The 16132-nt window shown below is 38.5% G+C and overlaps 3 protein-coding genes across 8 annotated transcripts in view; 1 reads left to right on the top strand and 2 right to left on the bottom strand.

The window, feature by feature from the left end:
* The first annotated feature begins 1162 nt into the window (after positions 1-1162).
* LOC137740223 (ubiquitin receptor RAD23d-like) lies at positions 1163-5748 on the top strand. Its single transcript, XM_068480066.1, has 11 exons — positions 1163-1385; positions 2042-2203; positions 2594-2647; positions 3015-3103; positions 3613-3835; positions 4459-4614; positions 4695-4760; positions 4853-4900; positions 4995-5104; positions 5206-5284; positions 5392-5748. Exons 1-11 carry the CDS (start codon positions 1320-1322, stop codon positions 5506-5508), a joined length of 1170 nt encoding a protein of 389 aa, XP_068336167.1. The 5' UTR covers positions 1163-1319; the 3' UTR covers positions 5509-5748.
* A 336-nt stretch (positions 5749-6084) lies between these two features.
* Positions 6085-7661, bottom strand: LOC137740225 (small ribosomal subunit protein cS23-like). Its single transcript, XM_068480068.1, has 2 exons — positions 7283-7661; positions 6085-6515 (listed from the first exon to the last, which is right to left on the bottom strand). Exons 1-2 carry the CDS (start codon positions 7568-7570, stop codon positions 6234-6236), a joined length of 570 nt encoding a protein of 189 aa, XP_068336169.1. The 5' UTR covers positions 7571-7661; the 3' UTR covers positions 6085-6233.
* A 418-nt stretch (positions 7662-8079) lies between these two features.
* The window catches only part of LOC137740222 (NADPH-dependent diflavin oxidoreductase 1), a 29285-nt gene continuing 21232 nt past the window's right edge, over positions 8080-16132 (bottom strand). For 2 of the 6 annotated variants that reach the window (XM_068480061.1, XM_068480062.1), the window contains 7 exons: positions 10650-10834; positions 10246-10337; positions 10035-10112; positions 9819-9929; positions 9458-9577; positions 9003-9339; positions 8080-8903 (listed from right to left, as the gene is read on the bottom strand). In XM_068480061.1, the coding sequence (XP_068336162.1) occupies positions 8374-8903; positions 9003-9339; positions 9458-9577; positions 9819-9929; positions 10035-10112; positions 10246-10337; positions 10650-10834 (1453 nt within the window). In that variant the 3' untranslated portion in view covers positions 8080-8373. Of the gene's footprint in view, positions 8904-9002; positions 9340-9457; positions 9578-9818; positions 9930-10034; positions 10113-10245; positions 10338-10649; positions 10835-10944; positions 11037-11182; positions 11288-11410; positions 11489-11582; positions 11811-16132 lie in introns of those variants that run through there. The other 4 variants (XM_068480059.1, XM_068480065.1, XM_068480064.1 and 1 more) reach the window with 4 other exon arrangements.

Raw genomic sequence — 16132 nt, 5'->3', positions numbered from 1 at the left:
GACTAACATTAATGCCACTAACCTTCACTCGCCTCGACTAACCATGGGATTAGCCGGTCTTAGCGAACCCCCTCAAAAATCATGGGATTGCTATTCCCGTTTCCAGAACTGCATACGATGTCTGCAAGCATGATTCTGGGCAACTCTGTTTGCCCACCCATGCCCTGATCTAAAACCCAATCCCACCCACAACCTAAATCTCAAAATCCAGCCACCAAAGTTCAAAAAAATAAAAAAAAAAAAAATAAAGCAAGACAATAACAATAACAATTTCAGTAGAATAATTCTTCCTTATTCCCGAAACTTCCCAGAAATTTCCCCGATAATTTTCTTTTTCAGAGAAAAATGGATAAAGAATGGGAGAGAGTAACTTTGGAGATAAAAAGAGATGGAGAGACGGAAAGGGAGGAGAGAGTAGCTTTGCGACGATTTTGCAAGAAAAATGGTTTTGAAGTTTTCTGCAGAAAAAATGGATTTGAACTTTGAAACATTTTGAAGGAAAAAAGATGGGAGGAAATGAAATAATAGGCGAAGAAACCAAAGAGGAGGAAAGTACTCTCTAGAGAGGGTAGTGTAGAAGAGTGTCTAGAATTTTTAGAAGGAAAATGTTGAATTCATAATAAGATATTATTAGATATATATTAAATATTATAATATTATAATTTATTAATTATTCTGTTTTTTTGGCCAACACTGAATGCTTCACTAAATGAGTTTGGCTTAGTCTAATCTAAGTCAGTCTAACTTAGTCCCCGAAGCTAGTTCAGTTTGAGATAATCCGGTACAATAAACACACCCTAAGAGGATTACAAAAGTTGAATCCTCCTACATATTGATTAGTATATATATGTATGTATATTTTTTTTTGGATAGTATTGATTAGTATAATTTAGAATATCATCTTGTAAATGTTTTTATTTTCTTCAGAAAAAATATACCAAATCCAAATCTTCCCTTACTTCTTCACGAAGCCAAAAACTCGTATCCTCTCCAAACTATACCATCTCTCAATCCTCAGTCCCTCAATCCTCACCGATAGATAACACATACGGTATACGTGGCATATTTTCATTGGCCATAAAACTACAACACGAGAAATCACCAGTTTACTGGATCGGACCTCCTCCATTCTGTAGCGCTACTTTATTACCAAGAGAACAAAGACTACTGCTTTTCGTCATCACAGTGACTTCGTGCTCTCTCTCTCGTTTCTCTCCTCTCTCTCTGGAAATTGTGACCGGCGCCAACCGGAGATCGGAGTCTCGCCGGAGAATCGGAACTCTACGAATTGGCCCGAATCGTGCAAGTCGGAGAAAACGATGAAGGTTTTTGTCAAGACTTTGAAGGGCACAAACTTCGAGATCGAAGTGAAACTCGAGGAGACGGTATAAAAACATGCATATACGTATCTTAAATTATTTTAACCATCTGCGACTGAAAATTCAATTGATTTGGTGCTTAATTCGTGATGTTAATCGCTTCAGTTTTGGGTAATTAGGGTTTTGGGGCGAATGCTAATTAGGGCTTTTCGCGCCCCGATATTGTTGGAGTTCAGATTGTTTGATTGTTCGCTGTTTTAGTTTGCATAATTGTAGAATTTGGTTGAAGTTTTAGTGAATTTATTGTTCAATTGTGCAAATTATTTTGCTTTGGCGTTAGTGTTATAGTCAAACATTGGCATTATTGCGGAATTTTTCAGCTTTGATCACTCGGAGAGGTGCATGTTAATTGGATTATGGTTGCACCTCCATGGGCGTTTAGTTTTGTAGTTAATTTGGACTCAATCTGTAATCTTTTATCCTATTTGCGTTGATTCGAATTCATGGTCTATAGTGAATTGGTAATCTGAATCCTAGATAGGATTGGAAGAATGATCGAACCGATTAATTTCAAGTGCCTGTTTCGTTACGTAGCGCACTTCATATGCACTGACACTAAGCAACTCGTGCACATACTTTTGGTTCCTCAACAACTTTTTTTGTATCCCATTTTACGATTTTCAGTTCATTGTGGTAATTATAGTGTTAATTGTTTCTCCCAGGTTGCTGATGTCAAGACAATTATAGAGACGGCACAGGGTGCAGATGTGTACCCTGCCCCACAACAGATGCTTATTCATCAGGGGAAAGTTCTTAAGGATGACACAACTCTAGAACAAAATAATGTTGCTGAAAATAGTTTTATCGTGATAATGTTAACCAAGGTGAGTTTGCTTTTCTTACTGTTGTTGGGATTACTTAAGAAACGACTGGGTTGTAATTTTTTTTTACAGGATTTGTAATTGCAAGATGTGAAACTGTGCTCATATTTACTATTTTATTCAATCTTTAAAAGAAAGAATTTCTAAGCGGGCTTGATAATCTTAAAGAAAATATTAAAGCGTGAAGTTGGTTTATGCGATAGCCATTAATTATCCCTTTTTGATTGGTTTATGTTGTTTTGTATTATGAGTTGTCTTTTGTTTCTATTAATTGTATTACTATAATCTTGTAGCAAGGTGGTGTTTTTAATAAACTTACATGCTGAAACACTTGCAATTTTAATGAAACTACAGATCCTAATTACTTAATTATGTTCTAATTATCAATTGCAGCCTAAGGCCTCACCAGCCGGAGCCTCCAGTAAGCAAGGTGCAGCCACAAGTCAGGTAAATCAGCTCAGTTTCTGTATTTAGTATTATTGTTTTGGAATGACCTTTTTTCACATTGGTAGTGCATGTGATTTTGGTAATCTTTTTATTAGACCACATGGATACAAAAAAATCATTTTTTTTCCTTAATAATCCGAAGGAACATATCTTTATTTCTTTGGCTTGGAAAAGGTTTTTTGTGAATATGGGCAGAATGATGTATGGGGGATTCTTGTTGGGGAATTGTACTCATGAAGTTGCATATACTTCGTGGGTGAATTGTAGTCATATAGATGTTCATTATATAGTTCCTCATTCCTGCCAAGAACCTTATTATGAGGTATACAATAAAAAAATTATCAGTATTATGTCTACTATTTTGCAGGCCCAAACTGCTGGTACTGCTCCTACTTCTGCCGCACCACCCCCAGCAGCTCCAGCTCCTGCTCCAGCTCCTGCACCAGTTGTGGCAGAGTGCGTATACTGTCACACCTATTTTTTCTTTTGAATCACTCATCTAAAATTGTTTGGATGGAAGACTTATAACTGTTAGCTTTCTGGTATTTCCTTAGCATGCGAAACAACATTTTTTCAGTCTGATCAGTGCAATATGAAGTATACTATCATTTCAATTTAGTGAGAACCACATATTTTTGTCATATTATATAGTTTTACCAAAGTAGAGTACAATATACTTTTGACTTGCTTATGGTTTTGAGTGTACAATATACTTTTATCCGTTGCTTATCGTAAATTTTTTCAATTTTAAATTGTTTTATTTATCATTTAAATAATTTTTGTGTTACCAATAAATGGCTCGTTTGTAAGTGTGTTAATTTTCATTTATGGCCTCTAGTTAAGAAGTATTCTGAGTTATATATAATTTAATTTGTTTTAACTCATTAAGGCCGTCTTGATTGTTCACTGTTAAACCTGAATTTCATCTTTTATATTTGATAATTTTATTACATTCTTTGGTCCAGACCACAGCCCGCCGCTCAAACTGCTGCTGTTGTAGCTCCTACTGATTCAAGATCAGATGTGTATGGCCAAGCTGCATCAAACCTAGTTGCAGGAACTACTTTAGAGTCTACCGTTCAGCAGATTCTAGATATGGGTGGAGGAAGTTGGGATCGGGAAACCGTTGTCCGTGCTTTACGGGCTGCTTTTAACAACCCTGAAAGGGCTGTTGAGTACCTATATTCTGTGAGTACTCAACTTTGATATTTTGATTCTTTTGTTTTGATGTTAGTTGGGCAATGTAGATAGAAGAAGTTTGATTACTGAAAATGAGGAAGAAAACATATGTTAATTTTGATTAATTGGAGGTAATGCCTCTGTTTTTCTACCTAACACCTGTGTCATTTAGCAGTAGAGAAATTATTTGTCTCTCTGTTTTGTTGACCATTAAGCTTTCTGTTGATAAACACCTTGTACATTGTGATATTCTCTTTTATAACAATGGTGCTCAATGGTGTTGGGTATGATCCATTCCCTCGCACAACTACATAGACCATTGAAATTGGCGGGTGATTTGAGTTGGATTATAGTCTATCTCCTGTTCAAAAGAACATCCAAAATGAAAATAAGACAGATTATTGATTGATGTCCGTCAGATGTTAGTGCCATATATTGTAATTTTTTTTAGTACATATTTGTTGTCATGACCTCGTTTAAAATTCGAAAATGAAAACTTTTACTTTGTTGGTCTTTTACTCCTCGTCAGCTAATTGTTTTGATTCCATATAAAGTATTCCTACATGCATAGGAAGCATGTTTGGATGTTACTGTCGGATTGACACAGAAACTGATATTGATACACATGTCAGGGCATTCCTGAGCAAGCTGAAGCCCCACCAGCGGCCCAAGTTCCTGCTGGTGAACAGGCAGCAAATCCTCCGGTCGCAAATCCTCCGGCGCAGGCTCCACAACCAGTAGCACCTACTGGTGGGCCCAATGCAAACCCACTTGATCTTTTTCCACAGGTAGAGGCTGTTAATTAGTAATCTATGTACCTCTTTATATCCTATACTGTCCAAGTGAATAACTGTTCTTGTTGAATCAGGGCCTTCCCAACATGGGTGCAAATGCCGGTGCGGGCAATTTGGATTTCCTACGCAACAGTCCCCAGGTATGTATATAGCATTTTTTTATTTGTGAATCCGCTTATTGTTTATATGCATGATTGAGAAAGGTATCTGAGCTTCCAACTCATTATTTCAGTTCCAAGCCTTGCGAGCTATGGTGCAAGCCAACCCCCAAATTCTACAGGTATTATTTTGTTCTCCTTTAATTTTCTCACTTTGGCCAAGCTTGTCGTTTTTAATTATAATTTGAGGACTCACGATGGTTTATCTTGCTGCAGCCAATGCTTCAAGAGTTGGGGAAACAAAATCCACATCTAATGCAGCTCATTCAAGCTCATCAAGCTGACTTCTTACGCTTGATTAATGAACCCGTTGAAGGGGGTGAAGGGTTAGAAAATCTGCCCTACTTGTCCATTGAAGCAATTAAAAAATCTTTGTTGATAATTAAAATACACAGGGTTCTAAGTTATTGAACTCTGTATGTTTCAGGAACCTTTTGGAGCAGTTGGGTGCAGCAGTGCCGCAGGCTGTGACCGTCACCCCTGAAGAGCGAGAGGCCATTGAACGCGTAAGTGTTATTTCTCTGCACATGTGACAAGTGCATTTGTTCCACTTGGTATGTGTGAAATATCATTGTTTAGGTCATGATTGACAATCCAAAACTTTTTCTTGCAGCTAGAAGCTATGGGTTTCGATCGGGCGCTAGTGCTGGAGGTATACTTTGCATGCAACAAGAACGAGGAGCTGGCGGCCAACTATCTTCTCGATCACATGCACGAGTTTGAGGAATGATGATGGCAACTGGGTTTGCTTTGGTCTATCTTTTCAGTGTCTCAACTCTTTGCCATGTTGGTTTAAGTTTAATAGGGTTTCTTATACTCTTATTCAGCTACTTGTCTTATATCTCCCAGCAGACGGTGTCGATCCCCCTTTTTATGTTTTGGATGGCATAATTTCTCTGTTTCTAAATATTGGTTACCATATTTTATACAGAATTTTTCTCTTGCAAAAAAGTGGGTGATTTCGGTTTTATATTTTTGTACCTAACCCTTATGATTTTCGTAATTCATATTCGTGTTTTAAGTACTCGGAAGATGCCTATGCAGAAGTAGCTGCGAAATCTGTTATCGACGTGTAGCTTATGCATCTTTAACTGAGATGGATGAAGAGTGTTCAAGTAAATGGACGCGAACGTCCATCTCGACTCCTTCAGCTCAGAACCAAAAGATCTCTTTGCAATGCACTTTGCCGGAAGGATCTCCTGCAGAACCGTAGCTTGGGATCGATTGATGCATGCCAACGCATTGAACTGCACGATTCAGTCGCAAACACGAACAGAATTTCGACCGAAACAATGTGATCGGAAGATAACAGTCGTATCATCCGAGGATACAGTCCATATTTAATTCAAACTTAACAAAATGTGGTTCAGAAATAACCACAATGTGCTACAAAAGAGAATTGCTAAGTATAACACAAAGCAGCTCAAAACTCATAATTTTTTTTTACATGAAATCTTATGCCAAGTTTCCGCCGCTCTGCTGCCACAGATTGATGATATCGGTAGCCTGGTTGAGAAGGATAATCATCTGCTTCTGAGAAATCCAAGGTTTGCTCTCGAGCAAGACCTTGAGCTCCTCCCACGCATCTTTCCTCGGCCAGAAGTAATAGGGGCTGAGAGGGATGGAGCCGTGACCAGGTATCATCTGGTCGAGTGCAATGCCGATGTTCTTTTCCATCCAAATGAACTTCAATACGAGCCTCGGTTTCTCAAATGGCTTCACAACCACTCCCAGCTTCTACATCATCCAAAAACCGAAACACAAGTTTAACTACATGACCATTTGGAAATTGCAGATGTATGAAACCAAACGGAAACCAATGGAAAGAATGTGACAAGCAGTTTGGGACTGTCTCTCTAGTAAGCACTTCTGCTGGAGACTCTTAGGCTGGGTTTGGTACTGAGGTGATTCTGAAAAAAGCTGAGAGCTGTTTTTGTGTTTGGTAAACATTCAGCTTCAACTTTTTTTCACAGTTTTCGACTGTGAAAAAAAGCCAAAAACAAAGAAGCTGTAAAACCCAGCTTTGAAAAATCGGCTTTTTTTCACATCTGTTTTACATAAAAATTTACCAAACACTATAATGCTGTTTTTTTTTTTCTTCAAAAGCACTTTTACAAAAAAGTTTACCAAACACTTTGCTGCTTTATTTCACGGCTACTTATTTTCACAGCACATTAAAAGCAGTTTTTTTCCACAGCACGTCAATACCAAACCCCCCTTAGATTAGAAGCGATTTTAGTCATCAGAAAACGCTTTTAGCCCTCTTAGAACAATCCATAACTACAGCTTCATGCTTATAAATGTTGATAAACACAATTATGTTAAACCAAAAAAGAAAATTACAATGTTACAGAGCTGAGTTTCCACTTTCTAGCCTATGGCTACATTTTCTCAGCAACCAAACAGAACCCAGTAAAAAAGCAGAACAATTCTCAATTACAAAAGAAGACATACAACGAACACACCAACTCAACAGAGATACTGAGGATAAGAAAAAAACAAACCTCTTTTTCCGGGGCGGTGTCGGCGGCCTCGTCATCGGTGGCCGTTTCTTCAGCGACCAGAGACTCTGCGGCGGCGGAGAGCCTTACGTTTCTTGCGGCGAGGGTAAGTCCGAGCCTCAGTTCCGGGAGCGAGTGAGAAACAGAGAAAGAAGAAGCCTTCGGCTTGAAATTCAATGCTCTTTGATTAACACTGTTGACAAAAAGAAGCTTCTGCTGCGGCAGCTTCAGCCGCAACGCGGCGGCGTTTAGGTTCGCCTGGCACTCGATTCCCATTCCCAAAGATAACATCTTCTTCTTCTTCTTCTTCTTCCTTCTTCTGAAGTTCTTATCTTCCGCTTTGAGTGGAGACTCAGAGACGGACAGAGATATCTGTTCATGTGAAGAGATATCTGTTTCTCTCCTGCCTTGTTTGTTTCTGCTTCTTGGGCTGGTTAGGTAACTCAGGCCCAAGGTTGAAGGGCCTAGAGTAAATCTATCTGGATAGCCCAATCAAAACCCGGCCCAAGACAAAAGAGAACTCGGTGATAGATAGTTCGATTGGGAGGGGAATTTGAACTTGAGTATAAGAGGGCGGACACACGGTTTCAGTCCCCCGACATAGTGATACCATGTTTTATTCACAAGTCATTTAGTAGTGATCATCCGCCATCTCTGTGTGTTTTCTGTTTACACGTGATTACGTCGACTCTTATTACTATATATATCATACACATTTCAGTACAATCACCCAGTTAACATTTTGTACAGTTAACTAGAGTAATCCCCTCGACAACTGTTAATGTTAATAAAAAGCACTATTAACCAAACATATCTCACTTTGAAATGTTAATATCAAGTGCAATAACGCGTTCACCCCGAATAAGATGGCAAGGAGGAAGTGAGAAGTGAAAGGCAGAGAGTTTTTCTCAATACAGTACAATATGAGGAGAGAGTAATTCAAATCTTTCTCATTGAATAGATATTATCTCTACTACTACGACTACTACTAGCAAATCTCCGCGACCATACTCAAATTCAAACCATTAAGTTTCGTGAAAAATTCAATCCTTGGTTCTCACCGGAAGATTCCAAAGTCATGATTCCAGCGACGCTCAACTCCACGCTTCAACATGGTATCTGCCAGCGTTTTCCAGTTCTCTAAGCCATCTCGCTGCCGATTCCTGAGGAAGCTCACTTTCTTTGGAAACAATCTCCTCAAAGGCTAATAATACATCTGCTGGCATTTTTGTAGAAGAACCTGCAACGTAAATAGCCGCCCCCTCCATCAGCAGCTTCCACACCTTCTCACTATGTTCCCTCATCTTATCCTGCACGTAGACCTTCTGTGGCTGGTCTCTTGAGAAGGCAACATAAAAGCCCCCGCCCTTTGCTTCTGAAAGTACCCCACCATCTTGCGAATTGGATAACCAAAAATCTTTGTACAAAAAATCATTGTCCTCGTTTCTGCATCCAAAGAAGAACAGCACTGGAGCAGTTGATTCGGTCAAACTTTGTATGGCTCTTTCCTCCACAAATCCACGAAAAGGCGCACAACCGGTTCCAGGTCCAATGAGAATGAGAGGAAGTGATGGTCGTGGAGAAGGAAGGGAACCTTTCCGAAACCACACTGGAACATAAACACCTGCTTATCACAAAAGAACAAAAATCAAGGACTTGAAATGGTAATTCTAATCATTTGCATTGTTAATAATATGCTTTACATGTACAGCATATGACATACCTTGCTCAGGATCAAGCTTGGATAGCCAATTTGAGCAGAGACCTGCTCGAATTCTTTTGAACGGCGTTGTCCATGATACTACATTAACTGTTAAGTGAACTTGATTGAGGTGGGCGGACGGGGACGAAGAGATGGAGAAAGCCCTTGTTTTCAAAGGAGGAACCAACTGTACCAGCCATTCAAATGGCATTTGAACAGAGGGGAAATCCTCTAAAACCTCCAGAACAGTCCTTTGTTCCCTCTGATTGTATTGGTATAGATCATCTCTTCCTTCAGGTGAGATAAAATACTGAAGTCTTTCTTTTTCATGTTCAGCGGTTGCAAACATACTCATGACCTGAAACATATTCAAGGAAGATCAACTGAAGGCACTAACATGTGTATAAACAGGAAGTGGGTACTTTTTATCAGAAATTTGCTAATAGAAATCCATGAGTTACATGCTAGATTCTTGCCTCAAAGAAATAGCGTCGAGGAGAAGCGGATGCAACATCCATTGTCAATTCAACAAAAGTTTTTAGTTTGATGGGGATACAAGTATCAAGGAGTTGATTCTCCATTTCTGAAGGATGAACCTGAAATCAACGGTGCCAAAAGTATTTAAGAACAAAAAGTGAGACGATGGAGAATTGTATAAACAATCCTTCAACGTGTTTCCTTTCTCTTGTAAACAGATTTCTAAAAATTGTTTTCGAAGTATAAGTACATCAATCAAAAGAAAAAAAAAGTTCCAACAAAGTTCAATAGTTTATTTAGTAAGAATTTTAAGGTAGCACGGCTCAAAATTTCAACCAATATACAAATGAAAATACTCACTGTGATGAATGATTCAGGGTCCAAATTACAACGACGTATGAAAACATCCACTGCAGCAGGATTTTGACTGGGGAGAACCTCAAGGACGTCACCAACTTCATAGGGAATAGGCTGGCATATCAAATGAAACTTTTCACTTTGAAACAAACAGAATAATATGCTATACATTGGTTGAAACAAAAATAAATGGTAACAAGCACATAGGAGGCAACTTACAGATGTAACAAATTCAAATTCGAAGTGATGCACCTCTTTGTCTTTAAAACCTGATTTAGTCAGTGGTTCATTTTTTACCTACAAGACAAAAGTTTAACTGAGCTAAGGAATGCATGAAACAAAAACATCACGAACTTAAATTAACAGGTCCTTCTGAATTTAGAAATACCAGATTTTTCGACACACAGTAATATTAGCATTCTAACATTACCAATTTAAGAATGCAGTCAGGCTTGTCAAAAGAAAACTTCACAGGAGACATTCTGCGTGCCCTTTCAATCTGCTGCACAACGTGATTCAAGTCTGAGAAAACCCCAGAGGCATGACTTAATCAGACACTACATACAAAATCTATGCAAGGATGAGCTCAACAGAAATGACATACACATCTGGAATCAAACATTCCTTATTTAACATTAAATTTATTTGGGTTTAAAGGGGGAAAGGCAGGGAAATAAAGAGGATTGTGACATGCCATTTAATAGAATCTGAAAACTTATCGGTCTGTAAAATGCCTACTGCTTTTGGAAACAAGATTTCTAACTATTGGTCCGTAAAATGATATATGCAAATACACGATTATAGAAAGAAGGGAACTATAAACAGCCAAATTACCTGATTTAGATGAAACTTGTGAATCCACCTTGTCAATGTCGTGATATAGAATCCGAACCTTTGGTTTCGCCATAAAATTTTCATATGGAATAAAAAAGTCTGGGCCATTGGGGAAGTAGTTGGGATCGATTTTATTCAACATATTCCACAATGATGCCATCCAAGGATCCAGAGCAGCCTCGTAACTGTTAACGGTAAAAGAAAATACATCATACCAGTTTCTACATATAGCAAGATTTCATTAACTAATTTTGAAAATAAAAAATAATAATAAAAAAAAGAATCAAAATCGAACCCTGACGTGTGCTGATCGTCTCCCAAACCTCTTTGGACAATCGGGGTTGCCCCAAGGTCCAAAAGTCTCCTATCAAGCTTCTTTGCCACAAACTGCAAACCACAACTCGAACGTCACAAGCATATAAATTCCATATAAATTAACGGGTCAAAAAGCAACATTTTATACTCATCAAGCATACAACAGGCTGCAACAACCAATCGTGCACAAGATAAAGAAATGGCACAAAACAATATACATTGAATTTCTGGTAACCAGAATCACCCAATCCGAAAACAGCGTAACGGAGTCCCTCCAGCCATTGCCTACTCAGATTTTTCTGCAGAAGATCTTTCCAAAACCCCTGCATACGCATAAAGATGCAATCTTTTTCACATATTTAACCTTTATCACATTACCCACATGGGAGAATTACAGTAAATAAACAAGTTAACTGAATTGCTAAGAAAAAGCAAAAGCTTTTTACCTTCATGGGATCAGGAGTATCTCCCTGGCCAGTGGTTGAAACAACAAAAATTACAGTGCCCTCTTGAACTAAGCATCTCTAAGTAAAACAGAAAAATTAGAAATTATTCTTCAGGTAATGCAATTATTGTTCAGAAGAAGAACAAAATTGAATGCAAGGGAGGACTACTTACAGCGTCGTATTGGTCGAGGGAGAGAAGGTGGACGGGGCAGCCTCTGCGCTCGGCTTCGCGGCCCACTCGCTCGGCGACGTCTAAAGCGTTTCCGGTTTGGGTGGCGTAGAGTATCAGTAGTTTCTTCCTCGCCCTCTCCTCCTCCATCTCTCTCCAAAGCTAACGAAGCTGCTGTGGTCCTGTGGATGGACGAGAGAGCGTCTCAGATTGTGTCGTCGTCTGTGCGGGAGTGAGAATGGAACGGTGTCGTATGTGCTTGGTTAAGTAGGTTCATATATGAATTTGGGTATATGACTCTATAGTTAAAAAGTAATGCTTAAGAGTTAATATTTAAAAGTTAAATTTGATTACCATAGTTTAGTGGTATTCATCTTCATTAGTAAATGAAAGATTTTAAGTTCGATTCTTACTAAAAGCGAATTTAAATCATATTTTTGCTAACTAATTGTGAGACGAAGCTCACTTAGATAATTTTTTTTTTTTTGTCAAATAGATAATATTTTTTTGTTAAAAAAAGGTTAAACTTGACTATTTCTTTTTAATATAAATGAATATTATGGGAATCGAACTTCAAATCTTTTTTTTTTATTTACAAGAAACGATAGCGTGGTATTTCATTAATCATCACAAACAAATACAAGAGTGCCATTGGGTACATAGCTCCAGTGACCAATAAATTGACCTGGAGTGAATTTGCACAAATAGACAAATAAAAAGTAAACCCCTTAGTAGGCTACCACAAGCACAAACACACAATCGGCAAGTGCACAACTGCCGCCAGTATAAATCTGTCATAATAAACGATGGACGCAACAGAGAAACACAAGCATCTACATTGATCATCGCTGAATAGCAAGGCCACATAAAGTCATCGCGGTAGAGCAAGACAACATCAAGTCATCGTTGACAGACGAGACTACATAACTCATAGCACAAAGTCAAAGACCAATCTAGCCAATACAACAGCGCCACCACAGTGCTCACAAGGCAACCTGAAACACAACTACACTACCCCGAGAAGGGATCCGCTGGTCAACTCAACACAGTGGGGGAGGAGGCACTCATGCCAAGGCCACCTACAAATTCACCAGACTAGTGAGAATCCGACATCCACACATCGAACACCATAATAGCTAGCCGTAACAGGCAGCAAATTCGCCAGGTCCGAGACGCACTAGCCGAGTTGCCACATCAAGCTGGGCCGCACAAGTCGAGATGTACAAGACGAGCCGCCAAATCTGAGTGCACATGTCAGTGCAGCCACAAAAACTAGGCGAAGAAGGTGACATCACCATAGAAACAAGCTAACGATGGTGGATCCAACCCACCTGCAGCCACAAATCCAACCCCACACCAAGAAATCGAGCGCCAAATCAAAGAAGAAATCTTGAAAGGGCATGACCCGAATCTGGGTATAAGACTTATCCATGGGAAGCTGCTTACAAAATGGTGAGAGAGAAGCACGGGAGGGGAGAGGAGGTAAGTAAAGGCCGAGAAGGAGTGGTCGGCGTGAGGTCAGGGGGAGTGGCCGCCAACAACTATTTGATCACCTTCATGAAGCGCACCATTAACCAATACAACACCAATTGTTGTCCCAAGGCCTTCTGTAACCTTAACCATTTTACTGCTGAAAGTGAGTTTCTCAACCATAGTTTTCTGCGTCCACTGAAGCAATAATAATAGCAAATCTGGAATCCCTTCACCGCTAACGGCACTTGTAGCGAGCTTCATATTGAACTTATTTTGTACATCCTTAGATTGTTTCTTCATTGCTTTCACAATCGGTGCATTGCGGCAGGTTCTCCACCCGTAGAGTCTGTCCACCTTATTCAATGCAACAATGAATTCCGTATTCCGCATTTTAAAAAGATTGAGTGACTCTATTGTCCAAGGCTCTGAGCCATGCATAATGTCAACAACCAGCATAGCAATATCACATAAACCTGAACGCCGTGCCCGGAGGTGTCAATGACCAAAAGACCAAGGACCTTCATCTTCGCATCAGCTTTCGGTTCCTCGGTCCTCTCACGGATGTTCCCATCAGAAAATAGGAGAACAATCCAGCAACTTAGTTTTACCAGTATCAACATGGTCCATAATGCAGCAAATAGGAGAACAAAGGTTATCTCCACTCTTCTTTTTTGCAAGGTTTCTCCTTTTATCATTGTAGGATTCTTTTATCTTCACATCCTCACAGGCCCCTCACGTATGGTGAATTTTCAAGCTAAACACATGAGCAACACGAATTGAGTGATGTAGAGCATGTGTGACCATTGGCCTTCACACGTAGGCCAATCTGCTCTTATATCATAAGAAAGTTGAGGTTCCACTATAAAATCGATTGACAATATGATGAGTAGCCAAACTTACGTATAAGTCAATGGAAGGTCAATCCTCCAATCAATGTGAGATTCATTATCAACACTTTTTACTTATGTCGTCAACATAAATATCAAGTAGTTTTTTACTTATTCTCACCATACTGAGGTTTTGATTTTATTGGTTGATAAGGAACGGTTGTTTTCTTTATATCACGTGATGGATTACCATGTCCTTCGGTACTGTATTTATTGTGGCTCGACAGTGCCTTCTACTGCCTTCCTTTTGTATGCCTGTATGGCTTAGTTTTGTTATTCTCTGCTTGCTGGGTTATATATATTTTTTTTTTCTACTAGAGATAACATTGTTGAACTTTTCCCCTTTTTGGGATTGCTTCAATCAATTCATTTTATCGACCAAAAAATAGAGCTCATAGAAAGAGTTTGTCTTAGAAACAAACTCAAAATAGAAATTCACCAAAAAAGAAAACTAAAAAATATAAATTGAAGTTGGAATTTTCTTTAATGATCAAAGAAAATACATTATTAACCAAGGAAAAATCACATTCGTAATTGGCCAAATACTGATAGAAAGCATATACATTGGATTCTCTTTGCAAGTTTCTTAATAAGTAGCAAATCCAAACTTAAGTAAAGATAACATTGGAATTCAACAACTTTTTATATGGTTTCTTATCAAATATTCCCTGTCCAAAAGTAGAAATGAATAATGCAACAAGCAACGGAAATTGCATCCAGATGAAGGAGGCAACTGGAACGCTGGCAAGCAAAACGATTGGAATAACAGTCGATGATTTCCCGTCAAGTATAATGTAAAGGGCATAAGAAAAGACAATCATCATGGTGGCGATAGATAAGAAGAGGGTGAAAAGGCCTATTATCATTTTTGTGGGCAATGATTTGCGGAAATCATCTTCAGAATAACGTGATGTGAGAATGCCTAGAAACATGATAACTGAAGTTGTTGAAGAAAAGAGCGAGATTGCATCTGAAACTATAAATGTTGTGAATACCTTTTTAGTTAAGAATTTAGGAAGGCCTGTATTTTCATCATTTCCACCTGGAACTGTGAATGCTGCAGCAAACATTATGGTGACAATAAGAGCACCTACAACTGTACAAGAAGTTGATGTTTCCTTCATTGACTTTTCTGCCTCTTTTCCCATTTCTTTGTGATTCTCCATAAATACTTCTCGCGGTGTCATATTATCTCGGTTTACAGATTCCCGATCCCTTGGATATGCATGGCTCTCCACCTCCTGCATTGTTGGCGACAAAAGATATTTAGGGAAGTGACTATGAAATCCTTATCTCTTCATATTAATCCTTGAACATTTGGTCTTTGAGACACCACATAACCCTAAATCACTAGTTAAGTTACATAGGATGATAGTATAGTACGTAATACATAATAATGTTTTTCCTTTTAATTTCAATATTTTCCTATCATGCTTGTGCACGTAGACAATCTTTTACTTTTTATTATTATTTTTTATTTCTGAGTAATTCTGCATTCTCTGTTTTTTCTTTGAAATTGAATAAATAAAATAACAAAATAAGGGAGGGGAATAGGAGAAAATGAGAGTAAAACTATAGCCACAAAAATATGTATAAACAACATATAGACAAAATATATAATTCATAAATATAGGCACATATGTATATAGAGGTAGATAGACAGATAAATAGTCACCTGAAACCACTGTAGTTCTCTTTGCATTTGCAAAGCTGCACCTCGAATGTGATCAATCTGTGACAATGGGGTAATACTTGCCACTGTGTGTAGCATATTATTGCCAAAATAATTTCTCCACCCTACTATGTCTTGTATTAGACCGTGGCCAGCATTGTTATCTTGTTCATGTAACAACTCATAAGGGACATATATAAGATTATAAACTTTGTGGCGACGACATTCAGCGGCAATTTGGAACAAGCTTTGATAGTTTTTGCTCGTAATGTAACTTGCAGGTATAGGAAATGACTCATCATTTAATTCATTTCTACATAAATGAGTAATATACTCCACATGCCCTCGTTCTACTGCAACGCACAGTGCTACCTTAAAGGCTTTAGTTTCATCTGTATTTTTTGTGGCTTTACACATGAGGGGTAGAAACTGTTGGACCTGCTCATGCATCAATTTCATCTCATATATATGATTGATTCCTAAGTTCATTCAAGAAAACAAATATAAAACTACAATTAGTT

The sequence above is a fragment of the Pyrus communis genome, chromosome 7 (assembly GCF_963583255.1).
Source record: "Pyrus communis chromosome 7, drPyrComm1.1, whole genome shotgun sequence".
Lineage (NCBI taxonomy): Eukaryota > Viridiplantae > Streptophyta > Magnoliopsida > Rosales > Rosaceae > Pyrus > Pyrus communis.
The sequence above is the reverse complement of the archived record's forward strand: the minus strand, read 5'-3'. Positions and strand labels throughout refer to the sequence as shown.

Excerpts from the sequence above, each read along its gene's own strand:
- LOC137740223 (XM_068480066.1), top strand. The coding sequence starts at position 1,320 with ATGAAGGTTTTTGTCAAGACTTTGAAGGGCACAAACTTCGAGATCGAA. Across the intron at positions 3,836-4,458 it reads CTGTTGAGTACCTATATTCT|GGCATTCCTGAGCAAGCTGA; the intron begins GTGAGTACTCAA and ends TACACATGTCAG. Across the intron at positions 5,285-5,391 it reads AGCGAGAGGCCATTGAACGC|CTAGAAGCTATGGGTTTCGA; the intron begins GTAAGTGTTATT and ends TTTTTCTTGCAG.
- LOC137740225 (XM_068480068.1), bottom strand. The coding sequence starts at position 7,570 with ATGTTATCTTTGGGAATGGGAATCGAGTGCCAGGCGAACCTAAACGCC. Across the intron at positions 6,516-7,282 it reads ACACCGCCCCGGAAAAAGAG|AAGCTGGGAGTGGTTGTGAA; the intron begins GTTTGTTTTTTT and ends TGGATGATGTAG.